Source organism: Aythya marila, assembly GCF_965140915.1.
Source record: "Aythya marila genome assembly, chromosome: 10".
NCBI lineage: Eukaryota > Metazoa > Chordata > Aves > Anseriformes > Anatidae > Aythya > Aythya marila.
Window position 1 is genome coordinate 15,719,628 of NC_139051.1, and position 17,674 is coordinate 15,737,301.

At 58.2% G+C, this 17,674-nt stretch overlaps 4 protein-coding genes across 8 annotated transcripts in view; 3 read left to right on the forward strand and 1 right to left on the reverse strand.

Annotated features, from left to right (window-relative positions):
• The window catches only part of IP6K1 (inositol hexakisphosphate kinase 1), a 33,927-nt gene extending 24,357 nt beyond the window's left edge, over positions 1 to 9,570 (forward strand). For all 5 annotated transcript variants that reach the window (XM_082768080.1, XM_082768081.1, XM_082768079.1 and 2 more), the window contains 5 exons: positions 1,869 to 2,214; positions 4,494 to 4,704; positions 5,184 to 5,368; positions 7,937 to 8,112; positions 8,963 to 9,570. In XM_082768080.1, the coding sequence (XP_082624206.1) occupies positions 1,992 to 2,214; positions 4,494 to 4,704; positions 5,184 to 5,368; positions 7,937 to 8,112; positions 8,963 to 9,469 (1,302 nt within the window). In that variant the 5' untranslated portion in view covers positions 1,869 to 1,991 and the 3' untranslated portion in view covers positions 9,470 to 9,570. The remainder of the gene's footprint in view (positions 1 to 1,868; positions 2,215 to 4,493; positions 4,705 to 5,183; positions 5,369 to 7,936; positions 8,113 to 8,962) is intronic.
• A 499-nt stretch (positions 9,571 to 10,069) lies between these two features.
• GMPPB (GDP-mannose pyrophosphorylase B) lies at positions 10,070 to 11,989 on the forward strand. Its single transcript, XM_082768084.1, has 7 exons — positions 10,070 to 10,355; positions 10,437 to 10,485; positions 10,592 to 10,893; positions 10,967 to 11,045; positions 11,129 to 11,256; positions 11,441 to 11,623; positions 11,796 to 11,989. The coding sequence occupies exons 1-7, from the start codon at positions 10,146 to 10,148 to the stop codon at positions 11,925 to 11,927; spliced, it is 1,083 nt and encodes a 360-aa protein (XP_082624210.1). The 5' UTR covers positions 10,070 to 10,145; the 3' UTR covers positions 11,928 to 11,989.
• A 90-nt stretch (positions 11,990 to 12,079) lies between these two features.
• Positions 12,080 to 17,674, reverse strand: part of RNF123 (ring finger protein 123) — a 47,166-nt gene continuing 41,571 nt past the window's right edge. The window contains exons 36-39 of the mRNA XM_082768077.1: positions 13,288 to 13,430; positions 12,823 to 12,917; positions 12,606 to 12,691; positions 12,080 to 12,522 (exon numbers count right to left, since the gene is read on the reverse strand). Of these exons, the coding sequence (XP_082624203.1) occupies positions 12,423 to 12,522; positions 12,606 to 12,691; positions 12,823 to 12,917; positions 13,288 to 13,430 (424 nt within the window). The 3' untranslated portion in view covers positions 12,080 to 12,422. The remainder of the gene's footprint in view (positions 12,523 to 12,605; positions 12,692 to 12,822; positions 12,918 to 13,287; positions 13,431 to 17,674) is intronic.
• AMIGO3 (adhesion molecule with Ig like domain 3) lies at positions 13,448 to 17,131 on the forward strand. The gene has a single exon (XM_082768078.1). It carries the CDS (start codon positions 14,839 to 14,841, stop codon positions 16,330 to 16,332), a length of 1,494 nt encoding a protein of 497 aa, XP_082624204.1. The 5' UTR covers positions 13,448 to 14,838; the 3' UTR covers positions 16,333 to 17,131.

Here is a 17,674-nt window from a genome sequence, read left to right on the forward strand (position 1 = left end):
CGTGTCTCCTGGGTACGGTAACTGCCGTTATCGCCCAGCAGTCTCTTATCTCCCTCGTCCCGTGACGTTTAAACTACGGGAAGGTGTAAAGTAAAGCTTGTCCCGTGCTTGGAGCAACTGAAGATTCAGCTTCAATCACTGGCAAAATGAAAGAAACCAAATCCAAGGCGATGCTGGATAAGCATGGGGAGATCCAAGCCTGGAAAGCATTCAGCTGCGGAGTGCTGATCTGCTGCAGGTGCTGGCACCTCGCTTCTTGGATATTAACTGTCATCAAGCTGCTAGAAACACCACCACCACACACAGGCAAGCCTCTGCTGCTAGAATTGTCCTGTTGGTAAAGCAAATAAGAGGGAGGGGAGAAATCTGCAGCGTGTTTCTGTCCTCGTGGTATGACTCAGGCTCTGTGTGAGGTTAGACACGGATCCACATTTCTGCAGTGTGATGTTTTCTCCTCCCCAGCCCAGCAAGCCGAATGTTCCCCTCGTTCCCTTCACGCCGGGTGTAGCTGTGTGGTCATCTAACCGCAAAAGGAAATGTTTCCCATGGGAGCAGCGGGGTGATTCAACTCCGATGAACATCTGCTCGCGTTATCCCAAAATCCAGTGCGAGGGAACGCTGAGAAGGAGAGAGCAGCGTTGTGGTGCTGGGACCTTTTGGGTCAGAGTGGGTTAAACGTGTTAGGAAGGGGCACCCTTAGCGTCAGGATCTCTTGGGCTGCACCTTTCCCACTGCTGAATGGGAGAGGAGGGAACTTCCTGACCCTGGCACCTCGTCTGGCTGGGTTGTGTGGCTGCAGGGACATCCCGTGGCCGGCTGAGGAACAGCCTGAGCCGTGCTCGGGCCTGCAGGACCCCTCAGCCTTCAGGTATTGCCCCTGGGTGTGACCGTGCTGAGAAACTGGAGATCTGATGAGTTCAGGGACTGAAGTTGCCGTGTCATTCTTCTACCAAAGACTTCAAATAGATCCCTGCTGTGAGGAAATCCTGTGTTTTCCCCAGCAGCCCCAGGGACAGCTATGAAAGGGCAAAGCATCTGGAGAGAATTTGGGTAGTTTTACTTTTCCATTATCCTTTGGCTGTGCCGGGCAGTTGGCAAGCATTTAAAGAGCATCTGTCTTCTCCAAAGCACTTCTGTTCTCAGCTGGATTTAACAGCCCCTCTTGCCTACCTCTAGAAAGCCCAGACCTACTGTGTGAGGAGGTAGAAGCATGGGGAAACAGCTGCAGTCCTGAAGGGCTCGGAGCAATAAAGGAAAGGAGAGAATCCGAGGGGAAGGCATTCAGAACACAGCGAGTGCACGATGGCAGAGCGAGCGCGGCGTGCTTGTTCTGAGAAGCTGTCGTGTCACAGCTTGAAGAGAAGTGAATACGAGAAAGAGGAAACGGTGTTGTGGTAGGAAGTGAACACAAGTTTAGTCATTTAGCTCCTCAAAATGCAGAGGCACAGGGAGTGGGATTGAGATTCTTGGGATGTTCTGCCTGTGGTAGCTCTGTCATCCTTACTGGCAGGCACTTGTGGGCTTGGCTTTGCTTGCGCTTTGTTACCATGCTGCCTTAACGATGAGATGAACTGAAGGAAGGAAATAGTATTTTCTAAAGATGTGAGGCTCAGAATATTCAGAGTTCCTGGTTTCCCTGTCTTTTGTCAACCCTGTTGGAGAAACTGTGTGTGAGATTGCCTCCCAATCCGTGTGTTTACCTACAAGATTAAAGAGATGGCGAGGTGCATGCTGGAGCAAATGGGAAGTAAATAAAGAAGGAAAGAGAGGCAGCTGTGGATATAAATAAGTGCTAGAGACTTTCCTAGGAGTTGAGGAGCGAATGCAAGTGCTCTTCCATTTACAGGAATCTCCTTTTGCTTTTTCAGGTCATCGTAAGGAAGTGGCCAGCCAGGATTTCTGCCCTGTGGCTGCCCGACCGCTGCTGAGCCGCATCTCCCAGCCCATGTGGCTCTCCCCATGCTCCAAGCGTGCAACTGGTGCCCAACGCAATGTGTGTTTGTCAAACCATGGAAGTGGGCAAGCATGGCAAGAATGCCACTCGATCCGGAGACCGGGGGGTCCTGCTGGAGCCTTTCATTCACCAGGTGGGCGGCCACAGCAGCATGATGCGCTACGATGACCACACCGTCTGCAAGCCGCTCATCACCAGAGAGCAGCGCTTCTACGAGTCCCTGCCCCCCGAGATGAAGGAGTTCACACCTGAGTACAAAGGTGAGGCCTGGTGTCGTTTTGGAATGCAGTTCCTCTCACTTTGCTGGAGCTGCCCATGTGTTGCTGTCTCTTTGTCTCGTTTTATTTGTTACTTTTATCTTTTGCAGGTGAGCAGTTTGATAAGAGCTTTTTGGAAAGGAGGAAGTCTTTTTTTATTTTTTTATTTTGGCATGCTAGGCTTCATGTGCTCCTCCTTCTAGACAAACTAAAGAGTTACGGTTGCAGTCTGGTGCTTCAGGTTATGAATGTGTATCTGAAGTAATTTTACTAGCAAGTAATTGTCAGTTATTGCCTTGACCTTCAGCAAAAGAAGTTGGGTCATACACCGAGCACTCGTGCATTCCAGTCTTATAATTTACTACTTCCTCATCCCAGCTCTTTTATGGGCCCATATCAGAAACACTTGCTGCTTCAGCAGCTTCCTTTCCCAGAGCTGAGGTGAAGCCTTGTGCCCAGCTGCTCTGAAGGAATGGAATTTTCCAGTGTCTTTGTGGTTGTAGGAGGTGGGCAGCTCACCTGTGCCTTTCAGGAGCTCGACAGGCTTTTGGCCATGTGCTTGTATTTAGGACAGTAACACGGGCTGGTGGCCTTCTGCAGGACTTGGTGTTTGTGGTGCCTCTGCCTCTTTGTCTGTGCGTGCTGTCGGGAGGCCCGTGCTCCCCAGACAGTTGGGGCCACCATCTGCTCCAGGTCTTGCCGTTTGATCTGCCTGCAGCCTGGAGGTCTGAGAGCAGTGTCGACTTACCTGCCTGTCTGTGCGCAGACTGGGAACAAAAGCTATCCTCTCCGGCAGACCCTCAAGCCGCTCTGGGTCCATATGGTGCTGCGGTGACCCAGCTGAACTCCCAGCTGAAGCTTGTGGAGGTACTGGAAGCGATGTGATGCCAGGCTTTCCTTGGGAGATCCATTTAAAACTGCTGAAGCTGATAGCCCAGAGAGAGGCCTGGCGTCCTGAAGTGCGATACTTCCTGGTTGCCTAAGGGCAGAGGGCAGGCAGCAGGGTGTGGGATTTCATCGGAGGCTCCTGTGTGGCTTCCTGCTGGTCCCCAAAGTGACAGTGTCAGGATGTTGTTTCTTGTCTGATCACTCCTATTACTGTATAATTGCCCATTCACAAGGGCAGCTTGAGGAGCACGTGCAGGCAGCCAGAGCACTTGGATGGGCATTTGCATAGTGACATGCTGGGGTCCTGAACTGCTCTGAGCTTGTGCTGAGCCTTCTTATGCTTGTTTCATCATTTCTGTGGTGAATCTTTGTGTTCAGCACACATAGTATCTGATATTCCTGGCAGCTGTTTGACGCTGGTGTCAAGAGAATGAAAGATTTTGTCATTGCAAGATAGGAGATGTGTTGATCACCTCATTTTCAGGGCTAAGATGATGTCAACGCTAACTGAAAGTGCCAGGTGTTCTGCTTCACGGCTGGTCAGCTAGATACATTCAGAACTGGTGCCATGAAAGGTCTGTATCTTTTCTTGGAGTGTGGTGTTTTCCAGGAGTCCACAGAAGGCAAAATTGGACAGGACACACATGGGGGAGTTGCCCTCACCTGGCTGAGGTAGTGTACTTCCAGGACCTCCTGTTTTTAACACTAGGAAGCCCTGGGACCTCACAGGGCTTTTTTTTTTTTTTTTTTTTTTTTTTTTCTGTGAGACTTTAGCTGACTTCAGATACAAGCAGCAGGTGCTACCTGAGCCTCAGAGCTGAGATGCTGCAGAGCTCCTCTAGCTGAGAGACGCTCTTGTCAACAGCAGGAACGCTTCTGCAGGGCATATACCCAACCCAAAGTCACTAAATGTCTACTCACATTTTTTGCTTTGGCGCCCCTCAGCATTTTGGTTTGCTCGGCTGGGTGTTCTTCAGTGTGTTGACATCCCTTATTTTACTGGCTGCTGCAGGACTGACCAGAGGAAACGATCACACCCCCTCAGCCTTCCAGCTGCATTTTTGTTAGCACAGCTCAGCAGGGTGTGAGCACTCAGGGCTAGGAGCCTCACATGCTCCTAGCACAGTTTTGGGTGGATAGCACAGCTGCTAATGCTGTTGTGGACTGTTTGCTCCAGTAGTGATGCAGGACACTCTTTGGGAGGTTTTCTTCTCTGTGCTGCATTAAAAGTATTTGGATTCTCCCCTTTGCCATCTTAAACCTCATTTTGCTGCTCTGGATTTCTCTTGCTGCTCTGTGAGCTGTGTTTTCCTCTGTGCCGTTGAACACATGGTTGCTAGTGGTTGTGTATTCCTCCCCTGAAAAACGGTGCTGATGTCGCTTCTTTCTGGCAGGTGTGGTGTCTGTCTGTTTTGAGGGAGACAGCGATGGCTACATCAACCTGGTAGCGTATCCTTACGTGGAGAACGAGGCTTTGGAGCAGGATGACATGCCAGAGAGGGACCAGCCACGACGCAAGCACTCGCGTCGAAGTCTTCACAGATCAAGCAGCGGCACTGAGCACAAGGAGGAAAAACCTGGCCTGGCCAGTGACAGCACCGAAAGGTAAAAGCTTTGAGGGTCTAGTCACAACATGACAGCTGGAAAATGTCTTAACCCTTTCAGCCGTAGTCACCCTTTTGTTTAGGGTGTTTTACTCTTCCACACAGTTGCTAGGTTGTCTTGCACTTACTATCCCAGCATTCTGTGGCACTGCAAACAGTCAGTTCTCATCCAAGTGAAGCGCTTCTCACACAGGAAGAAAGCTTAGAAGGTTAATTGGATGTGGAACCAAAACCTGCAAAGCAAATTCAAGCATTCTGAAGTCCATCAGGTTATAAACCCAAGGTTAATGAGGATGGGTCCATGCCCTGGGATGTTAGTGAGGATTTGCTGTGTAAGAAGCTGGCGGGTTTCGATAGTGTGAAGTGTGCAGAAGGAGAAGGAACAGGAGATGCTACTGTGCGAGGGAATTGCATGGCTGTTGTAAATATCTGGAGAATACGTGGATTCTAACGGGCTGCCTTGTTCTGTCTTTATACCAGCAACATCCAGGAGACAAAGAGCCCCAGGGTGGACATGCACATCCACTCAGATGTTCCATTTCAGATGTTGGATGGGAACAGTGGTCTGAGCTCTGAAAAGATCAGCTATAACCCCTGGAGCCTGCGCTGTCACAAGCAGCAGCTGAGCCGCATGCGGTCAGAGTCCAAGGACCGAAAACTCTACAGTATCCTTTGGGAAGCGAAGTGAGCGCGTCAGGTTGCTGCTGCTGCGCTGGCCGATGTGTTTGTGCTTGAGGCAGCCAGGCCTCGCTGGTGTCAGTATGACACTGATGCTCAGAAGCCGTGTTTCTGGCTAGTTCCCATGTTTTCTTTCCTTTCTGGACCACCTTTGAGTCAGTTTGTGTGTTCTTAACTAGACAGTTTTTCGTGTTGGGCAAGGTCTGACAGCAGACGCAGGTCTGGGCCGTGCAGCAGTTCCTTGGGAAGGAGCTGTGATTGTCCTTGTCACCTTTCTTGAGTCTCTTCCAGTTCTACTGTATCCCTCTGGAGACGGTGACCAGAACTGCATATGGTACAGAAGATGCTGGTGAACCAGAGATTTCCACTGGCACGTAATGATGTTGCCTCCATCTCCTCATGATTTGTAACACACGTTCTTGTAAATGTTGCTTTGTTGCCCCAACATCTCATTCCTGACTGGTAACAGTCATCTCAAAACCCAGTGCTTCACACCTCAAGCTAAAAATCTTTTCCCCCTTATGTTTATCATCTTGCACGTTCACTCCAGAGAACTTTGTCTATCAGTTTAGTGGCCAAGTCAGTCTTGTAAGGTCTTTTGGGGACTTTTCATAACTGCTCCTCATCTTTGCAACCTCGAGTGACTTAGTACATGAGCAAATTTACCATCCCCTTCACTTTTCTGGATCACTTGTTGACTAGTGTAGATCCCCACATAAAGACCCTGCTAGTGACTTGGGCTGTGAGATCAGTCAGGCATCCTGACTTTTTTTCTTTTGTTTGCTGACAAGTTAACCACCATGTCAGCACCTCAGTCCTCAGCCTGCAGCTTAGCCTCTTTGAGACATCTGTCAAATGTCTCCTGATACTTGTGCGGATTTCATTTGGTCCAATACCTCATGTCTGTGTTTCTCGAAGTTGCTGAAGAACCCCAGGATATTTTTGAGACGTTACTTTCACAACAGGTGTGCCTGATCTTCCCTGATAAATTGTGCTTATCTGCATCTGCCTCTGTTCTTCCATACAGCATCCCGCTGAGCTGTGAGATACGCTTCTGCCAGTTTGTAGTTCCCGTATCTCTGCAGGTCAGCACTGCAGTAGCCTCCCTTTAGTCTTCTGGAGCTAAGGCAGCTTCAAATGAGGTAGTGCATCCTGTTTAGTAAGGGAGGTAGCTCTGCCTTGTGACGTTTAGGGCTTCTGGGTGAGACTGCCCATTTCTGGTGAGTTGTTACTCTTCAGTTTTTCTTGGACATGCGATCTCTTCTCTTTGCATTTCAGTTTGAGACAATTCTTTGAAATTAGCATTTTGGCTTGGGAATTCCCAAAGTTTTTCCCTGTTAAGCACAATAAAATATTAACATTAATTTTTCTTTTTGGGGTCTCTCCTTTTTGCTTCCACCCTGCCCCCCAGCTCCTTTTATGCTTTGACTATAAACCCTTCGGGCAGTCTGAGTCACTGCTTCACGTGGCAGAGGAGGTTAATTTCTGTGCCTTTGCAAATTGCTCCTTGTACTTCTTTTCTAACTTGCCAACTTGTGTTTTGGTTTCACCTGCTGGAGCTTGATTTTTTGTTTTCCTTGCTTAGAAACAGCCTCGCTTTTAATAGCTTTATTCTTCCACATTTTAACTGCGTAGGCTTCCTTTTCCTATTCTCAAATGAGTGCTTTGAGCCTCCAGCTTGTATTTTTAAATAGAGGCCACATCGCTTGCAGAGCAGTAATTCTTTTTAGCTGTCCTATCTTTTTTTAACACACTTCCTTATTTTTACGAAGTTCCTCTTTCAAATCAGACGTGGCTGTTGATGGATTTTTCTAAATGTTAAACTTCCTTGTAAGTTTAATCTAGTTGTGCTCTGGTTGCCATTTTAGCATAATGTGCTGAACCATGACCTACTCCTTTGGGCAACCTTCAGCGTTGTTTTTCCCCTTTGGGACTCTGTTAGCTCAGGTGGTTGCCTCAGGCTTGTTCTCAGCGTTGTGCCCTACTGGAAGGCTTGCCCATTGTGTGTGGTGGTGACTGAAGGTTCCCATTGCTGCTGTTTCCTGCCTTTGTAGCCTCTGCAGTTTTTCCTCATGTATTGGTTAGCGCTGCTGTTCTGCTCAGGTTGATAACAGCAGCACTGTGGATCTTACTTGAACCTCGAGTTCTTGGTCTGTGGGGATTGTGTTCTTTTTCCGTGTGGTTAAATTGCAGATCTGTGTAGACTGAGCTCTCCCTTAACATACCACCAGTTCTCCCTAGCATACTGGCTCTTTTCTGATGTAAGCGTTCTGCTCCTCGGCTCCTCCTGCTGAGCCCAGCGTGCCTGTATGTGATTCCCTGCTTAGTGCTGGGCAGGCCACTTTCCAGGCTGACTTCTCCTACAGGGTGCCAAAGCCCACGTGCCACTGTTTGGGAAGGTGAAGAAAAAGGACAAAACCCAAACAGTTTTTTCTCTCTCTTCTTTGGTTCCTATTTGTTTGCCAACCAACCCTATCTCACGCCGCGTCCCTCTTCCTGGCTGCCCTGGGGAGCAGCGTCTCTGCCAGTTGAGCTCTCCTTGACGCCTCTCCCAGAGTTCCTCTTGCTGGAGAACGTGGTGCATCACTTCAAGTTTCCCTGTGTGCTTGATCTGAAGATGGGGACCAGACAGCACGGAGACGATGCCTCTGAGGAGAAGGCTGCTCGGCAGATGAAGAAGTGTGAGCAGAGCACTTCTGCCACCTTGGGCGTGCGAGTGTGTGGCATGCAGGTAGGAATCCCCAAGTCAGCAGCAGGTGCTGCACATCCTTTCCCCAGCTCCGTTAGAGCTGCTGACTAGTTAGTGTTTTCTGCTGAGCACTGAGTTAGCCCTCCTCTTCAGGTAGGTACACCAGAGTTTGTGGTATGAGCTTTTTGTTTTCACTTCTAGTCCTAGGACAAAGGATTCTTGCAAGGTGACCTGCTTTATCCGAAGGTGTTCATGGAAAACATGGGGGTTTTCTAAAATAACTGTTCTTCTGGCTTAGTGTTAAGCTAGAACTGCAATGCCTGGGGGAGATGTGTTGTTTCTGCCCTGGCATCATCTGATGTTTACTTCTGTACTGTACTGGGACTTAAAATCATCTCTTGGTGCTACACCTTGAGCACAAGGATTTGCTGTTGGTGCTGTTGCACAACGGAGTTGATCTTTTTCCCCACCAGCAGAAGTATCTTGTAATCCAGATCTCTGCCCACAGACTCTGAAGCAATGAGGGCCCTGCATTAATCACATGCCACGTCCTAATGGCAAGGCATGCGTGGCTCCTGCTGCCAGAGGATGTGTCTGAGCTGCTTTTTAAACAACTCAGCTTTTTGAGCCTTGGGGTCTGTTGTGGCGTGCTGCTTTGGGGACGCTCACCTGTGGGTGTCATGGGGCCAGTGCCAGCCTGGTGCTCGGACACCCTGGCCATGCACACGTGAGCTGCTTTGGGATTCAGGGAGCTCGCAGAGCTGTTTGCTCGCTCCTGGGTGTGGTGGTGACGTGAGCTCCCTCTGCCCTGTCCCTACAGGACAGCTTTGGGCTCTGTGCGTTGCCTCAGCCTGGCATTCCCACTTGATGTGTATTTCCTTTGATGTTCTAGGTCTATCAGCTGAACACAGGGCATTACTTATGCAGGAATAAATACTATGGACGCGGTCTTTCCATCGAGGGCTTCCGCAATGCCATCTACCACTATCTCCACAACGGCGTAGAGCTGCGCAAGGACCTCTTTGAGCCTGTCCTCGCTAAACTCCGAAGCTTGAAAGCGGTTTTGGAGAGACAGGCCTCCTACCGCTTCTACTCCAGCTCCCTTCTCATCATTTACGATGGGAAGGACAACAGGTCAGGGACCTTTGTGGATATCCGGCCCGAGGCGCGCCTGAAGCGAATGGACAGCTCCCTCCCCGAGAGCCTTCAGGACGGCAGCAGCACGGAGCCCGACTCGCCCCGGCCCAAGGTGGATGTGCGTATGATTGACTTTGCACATAGCACCTTCAAAGGCTTCCGCGATGACCCCACTGTGCACGATGGGCCTGACATGGGTTACGTGTTCGGGCTGGAAAGCCTCATCAACATCATGGAACAGATGCGTGAAGAGAACCAGTAGTCCCGGGCCACAGCCTGGTGACTGGAGCCGACAGGACCACCTCCTAGCGCAGGAAAAAGCAGACACCTCCATTTTAAAAACAATTATATTGCTCCATTGTTTTTTAAATGTACTGGGCTAGAAGAGCTGAGGGGAGGCAGGGTGGAAGAGAGCGCCTGGTGCTGACCAGCTGCTTCTGACCACGTTGGCCCTGCCTGCTGCAGGAGCGGCCAGAGATGCCTACAGGGGGTTGGGGGGCCTGGTTCTTCGCTCCTTGCCTGTGTGTACTGGAGGGGGGCCTGGCCATGGGGGGAGAAAGCTGGGGGTGGGAGCTGGGGCTGGAGGAGCCTCCTTGGAAATTCCCTGAGGTTATGTGGAGAGGGCACCGTGTAATGGCCGGGAGCAGCCGGGGCGCAGCAGGCAGGCTGCTGTGCGCACCAGCCCTGCCCTTGCTTTCCGTGCAGCCTCGCCCTGCGGGCACTGTGGATCCAGCACCCGACCGCGGAAATAAAGCGACCAACTGCGGCCCGGGCACGGCGTGCTGGGGGGGGGGGCACTGCCGGGGAGCGCGGGGGCGGGGCTTCGTGCGAGGGGCGGGGCTCGGCGGAGACCCCGCCCCCGGTGGGCGGGGCGTGCCGGGCGGTGACGCGGCGGGGCGCGCGGCGCTGACGTGTCGTGTCGGGGCGCGGGCGCGGCGATGCGGGCGCTGATCCTGGTGGGGGGCTTCGGGACGCGGCTGCGGCCGCTGACGCTGAGCCGGCCCAAGCCGCTGGTGGAGTTCTGCAACAAGGCGCTGCTGCTGCACCAGCTCGAGGCGCTGCGCCAGGCGGGCGTCAGCCGCGTGGTGCTGGCCGTCAGCTACATGTCCGAGGCGCTGGAGGCCGCCATGCGCGAGCAGGAGCAGCGGGTAAGGGCGGCGGGGGGACCCCCGCAGCACCCCGAGCGCCCCCGGAGCGGGGCGGCTCCGCCCTGACCGCTGTGCCCGCAGCTCGGCCTCCGCATCTCGCTGTCGCACGAGAAGGAGCCGCTGGGCACAGGTAGCACCGGGGGGGGACCGGGGGGGGGACCGGGAGGGGGCTGCGGGCCGGGGGGGAGCGCGGGCTGGGCTGGCCCGGTGCCGCTCCGCTGCTGACGGGCGGGCAGCGGGGCCGCTGGCGCTGGCCCGGGAGCTGCTGGCCGAGGGCGAGGAGCCCTTCTTTGTGCTCAACAGCGACGTGATCTGCGAGTTCCCCTTCGCCGCCCTGGCCCGCTTCCACCGGCAGCACGGCGGGGAGGGCTCGCTGGTGGTGACCCGCGTGGAGGAGCCGGCCAAGTACGGCGTGGTGGTGAGCGAGGCCGACACCGGCCGCATCCTCCGCTTCGTGGAGAAGCCGCGCGTCTTCGTGTCCAACAAGATCAACGCCGGGCTCTACATCTTCAGCCCCGGCATCCTGCGGCGCATCCAGGTAGGGGCTGGGCTGGGGGCCGGGGGCTGAAGGCTGGGAGCCCCCCGCTGAGCCCCGCGCCCCGTCCCCGCAGCTGCGCCCCACGTCCATCGAGAAGGAGATCTTCCCAGCCATGGCGCAGGAGGGGCAGCTCTACGCCATGGAGCTGCAGGGTAAGGCCCTGCCCGGGCACGGGGGTGCCACCCGCGCCGCTGCCCCCTCGCCGGGGGCTGTCACCACGGCTCTGTCCCCGCAGGCTTCTGGATGGACATCGGGCAGCCGAAAGACTTTCTCACGGGCATGTGCATGTACCTGCAGGCGCTGCGGGCTCAGCACCCCGAGAAGCTGCACTCGGGGCCCGGTGTTGTAGGGAATGTGCTGGTGGTAAGTGCCAGCCCCTGGCACGCCAGCCCCAGGCATGCTTCGCAGGCTCGCTCTGGCTCCCCGGTGCTGTGCTCACCGTGCCCCTCAAGCTGTGCCCTCCTGTCCCCACACCAGCGAAGCATTGCAGGCCGTGCAGAGCTGCAGCTGCCTCGTGGCCCCGGGGTGCAGCCTTTCTTCCTTCCAGGACCCCAGCGCCAAGATCGGGGCAAACTGTGTCATCGGCCCCAATGTGACGATCGGGGCCGGCGTGGTGGTGGAGGACGGGGTGCGCATCAAGCGCTGCACGGTGCTGGAGGGGGCCCGCATCCGCTCCCACTCCTGGCTGGAGTCCTGCATTGTGGGCTGGAGCTGCTCCGTGGGGCAGTGGGTGAGGACGCGGGTGCTGCAGGGCTGGGGGGGGTCAGGGGTCTCGCCCTCCTGCCTCCTCCTGCCACCCCAGGCTGTGGCTGAAGGGCAGCTGGGATGTGCCTGCGGGCAGGAGCAGGAGCGTGGCACCGTGCCCTGAGCCGGGGCGGGTGTGACGGGGCTCTCTGGGGCAGGTGCGCATGGAGAACGTGACAGTGCTGGGCGAGGACGTCATTGTCAACGACGAGCTCTACCTCAATGGGGCCAACGTGCTGCCGCACAAGTCCATCACCGAGTCTGTACCAGAGCCACGCATCATCATGTAGCAGCCCCCGGTGCGCCCTCCGCTCCCGGCTCTGCCTGGATTAAATATTTATATTTCTGTCTACCTCTGAGCATCGTCTGCGCACAGCCCAAGCACCCAGGTCACTTGCCAGAGCCGGCCTGGCTTCCCCTCCCCATGTCTCAGGGCACCACATAAGGAAGAATAATTTAATGCTGCATTTCATCAAGTTAGCCCCCAGCCAGGGGCAAAGTAACAGAGCCCAAACACACAGGGCCCAGGGCCCAGGCACCGCTCACCGCATGCGCGGCTGCTGTGGCGACGAGGCCTCGAGCTCCCCTCCCTGAGAATGACCTGCAGGGCAGGAGAAGGGCGATGCTGGCCCCAGAGCCTGCCATCCAGCCCCTCCCTGAGCCAGCCTCTCCCTGCAGAACCCGGCCCTGCGCTGGGTCCTGGCCTGTCCCCGGGAGGGGGGCTGCCGAGGGAGAAGCCAGCGTGCAGCGCTCAGCTGGGGGAGCCCGAGGCGCGGGGCTGGGTGCTACGAGCTGGCGGGCTTGGTGAAGTCGTCCACGCCCGTGATGGTGGCCTTGCAGAAGAAGCAGTCCTTGTTGTTCATCAGGTGCTGGTTGATGCAGGCTCTGGGACAGGAGAGAAGTGTGAGCACCCTTTGCCCCTTAGTGGTGCTGGGAGCTGGGGGCACGGGCACGCAGGAGCTACTCACTTGCACGACTTGTGGGAGCAGGGCCTGAAGATGGCTGAGATGGGGTGTGCGTAGCAGATGGGGCAGAGATCCTCCTCGCTGGTGGGCTGGGGAGGGGGCGAGCAGGCAGTTGGTGGTGGTGAAAACCATGGCACCTCAGAGCTGCACGGCAGCTGTGCCGTGGCTGCACCCAAGCAGTGTGATAACTGCCTTGTGGGGACGGGCAGGGGGGACTCACCAGCGTGGTGGCAGCCGCCTGCTTGGACTCCTCGCTCAGGTGGCTCAGCATCTTGTCCACCTTCACCAGCTCCTCAGTACTGATGTACTCTGTGTCTGTAGGACCAAAAATGTGTGTTGGGGTGGTGCCCCCCCCCCCAAGCCCAGGCTGCCCTGAGGCTGCTGGATGATGCAGGGGGAATTGTAGCTGCCCTCAGGAAGCAACCAGGATAGGGGACAGCAGCTGGATAGTTGGGAACACTCCTGCAAAATCAAACCTCCCTGGGCCGAGGCACTGGCTCAGAGAATGCAGCCAAGGGCACTGCAAGGGGACAAAACCGGCACCGAAAGCAGGCACCGACCTGGGCCTGTCAGGCTGGGGACAGCCCTGACCCAAGTGCCACTGCTGGGGGCGCACCGTGCCCAGGTCAGGGCACAGCCCAGGGACCCAGCAGCCCCAGCTCCCCATCCCGGTGCGCACACTCACACGTGTTGAGGGAGAAATGGCGCTTCTCGGTGGCCGGGGCAGCAGCCGCCAGGGCTGAGGGCTCGGCGTGGCCCAGCAGGTACTGGATGGAGCGCAGCTGGAAGCAGGGGTCTGCCAGCATCACTGCTGTCGCACGCTCAGCCCTGCAAAGGGACATCACAGTCAGGCTGTACCCCCTCCCCACCCCATCAAGTCCCCACCAGCCTGGCCAAGCCCCTGGCTGTGTCCCCAGGCACAGCGCAGCCAGCTGGGTGCTGCAGGAGCTGCGGCTGGCACTAGGGGCGATTGCAGCAGTGAAGTGGGAGCCCCAGGGTGCCCCAGCCCTCACGAGTCCCCAGCGCCTGTGCCCATGGGGACAGACCTGGGGCACAGCTGGGCACACGCAGGGCCCCGTGCTCCTCCTAGCACATTCGAAGGCGGCCGAAGGGCATCCATCTCCTCCTCCTCCTCTGCCACCACCCTGCTCGGGCGGCCTCCGGGGATCGATAGGGTGCATTAGCACTTGCTGAGGCTGCAGCCCTCACGCTCAGGTGCCTGGCGCAGGCCTTGGGAGCTGCAGGGTGGTGGAAGCAGCCAGCACTATCCTCGCACAGCAAGGGTAAAAGGAGCACAGGCCGTGCTGCCAGGGCATCCCCTGCGCCTTGGGAACAGCTCCAAGGGCAAGTGGGTGCCCGGGCTGCAAGGCAGGAGGGAGCGGCCGTGGCTCCCCCTGGCCTCAAGCAGCAGTGGGGACAACCAGGACAGGGGAAGGGCACGGAGCAGGACGCGCGTCCCCTCCAGTAATGGGGGGTGAGCAAGCCCCCGGCTCTGCTTGGGCACCTGCACCTCCCTCAGGACCCATCCCCACGGCCCCGTCCCTGGCTCTGGGCAGCCCCGCGAAGGGAAAAGCCACGTGGATCGCTCTCCTCGCCAGCTCTGATTGTCGCAGTCCGAGCCTGCGCTGGGGAGCAGGGGGTTAACGGCAGCCGCAGCAGCCAAATTAGCTTTTTGCTGCCCTAATGGAAACCGATTCCCCAGCCTGCCACCAACGCGCCCAGGTGCTGCCCAGTGACATCCCCGAGCGTCCTTCACCGGGCGGCCACCCCTCGGGGGGGACACCCCGTCCCCGTCCCCGTGTCCTCCGCGGGGACCCCGCCGGGCTCGGCACGACCCCGGGCCGGGCTTCGGGGGGGGTGAAGAGGAGGTGAAGGGGGGGTCCCCGCCGTCCCCCGGCCCGCCCCCAGCCCGTGCCGGGACCAATGGCAGCGCGGCCGGGCCCGTAAATAGCGAGCGGGGCGCGGCGGGCACGGAGCCGCCGGCCGGGAGCCGCCGGGCGCCGCTCGGGGACGGAGCCACGCGTGGGGAGCGGCCCCCACGGCACCCCCCGGGGCAGCCCGAGCGCAGGTAACGCGGCGGAGGCGCTGCCCGAGCCCCCGGGGGCGCCGGGCTGGTGGCGGTGGGGAGGGGACGTTGCCTTTGGACTCTTCTCGCACCGGGACTCGGGGGGGCCGCGGATGCTCGGCGGGGTCCCCCCCGTGCCCACCCGGCGCACGGCGCCCCCCCAGCACCGCGATGGTGGCCGCGGAGCCGCTGTGGCTGCTGCTGCTCCTCCAGCTGTGCGCCCACGGCCGAGCCTCGCCGCCCGCCCGCAGCTGCCCCGCCGCCTGCATCTGCACCTCGGACCTGCTGAGCTGCAGCCGGCAGACGCTGCAACGCGTGCCCCGGGCGCTGCCGCCCACCGCCACCACGCTGGACCTGAGCCACAACGCCCTCACCCAGCTCCACGACCGCTGGCTGGCCGCCCTGCCGCACCTGGAGGCCCTGCACATGAGCCACAACCAGATCAGGGAGCTCTCGCCGCGGGCCTTCCACAACGCCTCGTACCTGCGGCACCTGGACATGTCGTCCAACCACCTGCACGCCGTCGAGACGCACTACTTCGAGGCGCTGGTGAGCTTGGAAGAGCTGCTGCTCTACAACAACCGCATCGCGCGAGTGGATGAGAACGCCTTCGCCAAGCTAAGCGGCCTGAGGAAAGTTTACCTGAGCTGGAACAACCTGACCACCTTCCCCTTCCGCTCGGTGCAGGGGCTGGGCAACTACAGCCTGCGCACGCTGGACCTGTCCTCCAACAGCCTGAGCAGCATCCCCGTGGAGGAGCTGGCGGCTCTGCCCGAAAACATCGGGAACGGCTTGTACCTGCACAACAACCCCGTGCGGTGCAGCTGCCCGCTCTACCTGATGCTCCAGCGGTGGAAGCAGCGAGGCTTCAGCTCCGTGAAGGATTTCTTCGAGGAGCACACCTGCAAGGTGTCCGACACCGTGCCCCGCTCGCTGATCAAGTTCCTCAAGTACAGCCACATGTTCGAGAACTGCTCGGCCGGCCCCGAGGACGTGCACCCCGTGCCCTTCCCGGTGACGGTGGGCCAGGCCCTCCTGCTCACCTGCAACGCCAGCCTGCCCGACGTGCTCACCACCTACATGTGGATCTCACCTCACCACGAGCCCATCAGGCACCCGGGGAACAGCAACCGCTCCGTGGAGGTGTACCGCAACGGCAGCCTGAAGATCGCAGCGGCCAAGCCCTGGCACTCGGGGGTCTACGTGTGCTTGGCCATCAGCAGCCCCCGCAATTTCAGCAGGATGTGTGAGGTCAACGTGACGGTCCACTACCCCAAGCCAGACGGGGAGACCTTCAGCACCGGCCTCACGACGCTGCTGGGGTGCATAGTGAGCCTGCTGCTCGTGCTCATGTACCTGTACCTCACGCCCTGCCGCTGCCTGCCCTGCTGCAAGAAGCCGGCCCCGCTCAGCCCCCCGCAGGAGTGCAGCGCCCAGTCCTCCATCCTCAGCACCACGCCGCCCGCCACGGACGGGACGAGCCGCAAGGCCAGCACCAACAAGCACGTGGTCTTCCTCGAGCCCATCCGGGAGGCGCAGAACGGCAAGGTCCGCCTGGCCCTCGGCGAGGATTTCCCTGACCCCAAGCACCCCAAGGTCCTGCAGCTCAAGTCGGACTCGGAGTCCATCAGCTCCGTCTTCTCGGACACCCCCATCGTGTCGTAGCAGGGCAGGGCTAGGAGGAGGCCGGTGCCTCCCCAGGAGCTGTTTTCCTCCGTTGCTGCTCAAAGCAGGAGCATCGGGCACCCCGAGTTCCCCGCTTGCCTGCGCCCTGTGAGGGTGACCGGCGTCACCCGCGACCGCTTCAGCCGCGAGCCCCTCGTGCCCGCCAGCACCCAGCAGGAGCCCCTCGCGTAAGCCACCGGCAACGGCCTCTTCAGCACAAGGGTAACGCGCCCGAGAAACCCCCGCTTTGTCCTGGCAGCCAAACTCCCTGGCAGCGACGCAGGGGCTGGATTTCTGCCACGGCCGTGGGAACGCCGGGCCCAGCCCAGAGCCATTGCCCTGGGCACCCTCGGCACTGTCCCTGGGGGCAGCACCACCGTCCTCTCCCCGCCCGTGCCAGTCCCCATCTGCGTGCTGCGGTCTGGAGCAGGGGCAGTGTGTCCCTGGGGCAAGCCCCCACTGATAAAGCCGAGCTCGTGCAGGCACCCATCAGCCGGGGGGGCTGGGATGCGTCCCCCTCCCTAAGGCAGCTGTGCAGGGAGGAGGGGGCTCAGCTCCCGGCGAGGCACGCAGCCGAGCAGACAGCGCAAGCTTTTGCTTCTTAACACTCACGAGAAGCTGTAAATAGTAGAGGCAGGCATGCACGAGGTGACATGATGCAGCGCCCCGACCCGCAGTGCTCAGAGCTCTCCCCGTGCCACCAAGGACGATGAGGTCTCGCGCGCCACCCGCCCTGCTCCGTTTCTCCTTGAGACGGACAAAAAGCGCTGCTCAAGCACAGCAAACAGCAGTAACCTAATAAGCCCATCGATAAATGTGAGTAATCGCCTCTCTTGGGTCATAATTCTCTAGGTACATTTGAATAAAAATGCCTATTTTTTTAAGCTCACTCCGGGCTGAGTGTCTCCTTGCCCTTGCAGGGGGTGGGCGGGAGCTGCTGTCCCCCTCGCTGGGCTCTGGGGGGTCCCTGTGGTTTGCAGCGGGCTGGCAGCCTGCCACGGCACCGGGCTCGTTCGGTGAGGGGCTCAATGTCCTGGGACAGAGCGGAGGTGCCCCCTGCTCGGTGACGGTGGGGAGGGAGCAGCACCAGGTGCCACAAGGGCACACAAGGGACAAGCAGGACTGAAAGGAGCAGGAGAGCAGCTCGGGGGCAGGCTGGCCCTGTCCTGGGCTGAGTCCTGACCCCCTCCACGGGTGCAGGTGCCCACCCGGCCAGGCAGAGCTGTGCTGCTTCCCCCGTGCCTCTGCCCTCGGCACAACCCTCCCAGCCCTGCTGCAGCTCCCAGCTCCCCTCGGCCACTTCCATCTCAGCTGAGGCCACCCCCTCCCAGTTTCTCCCCCT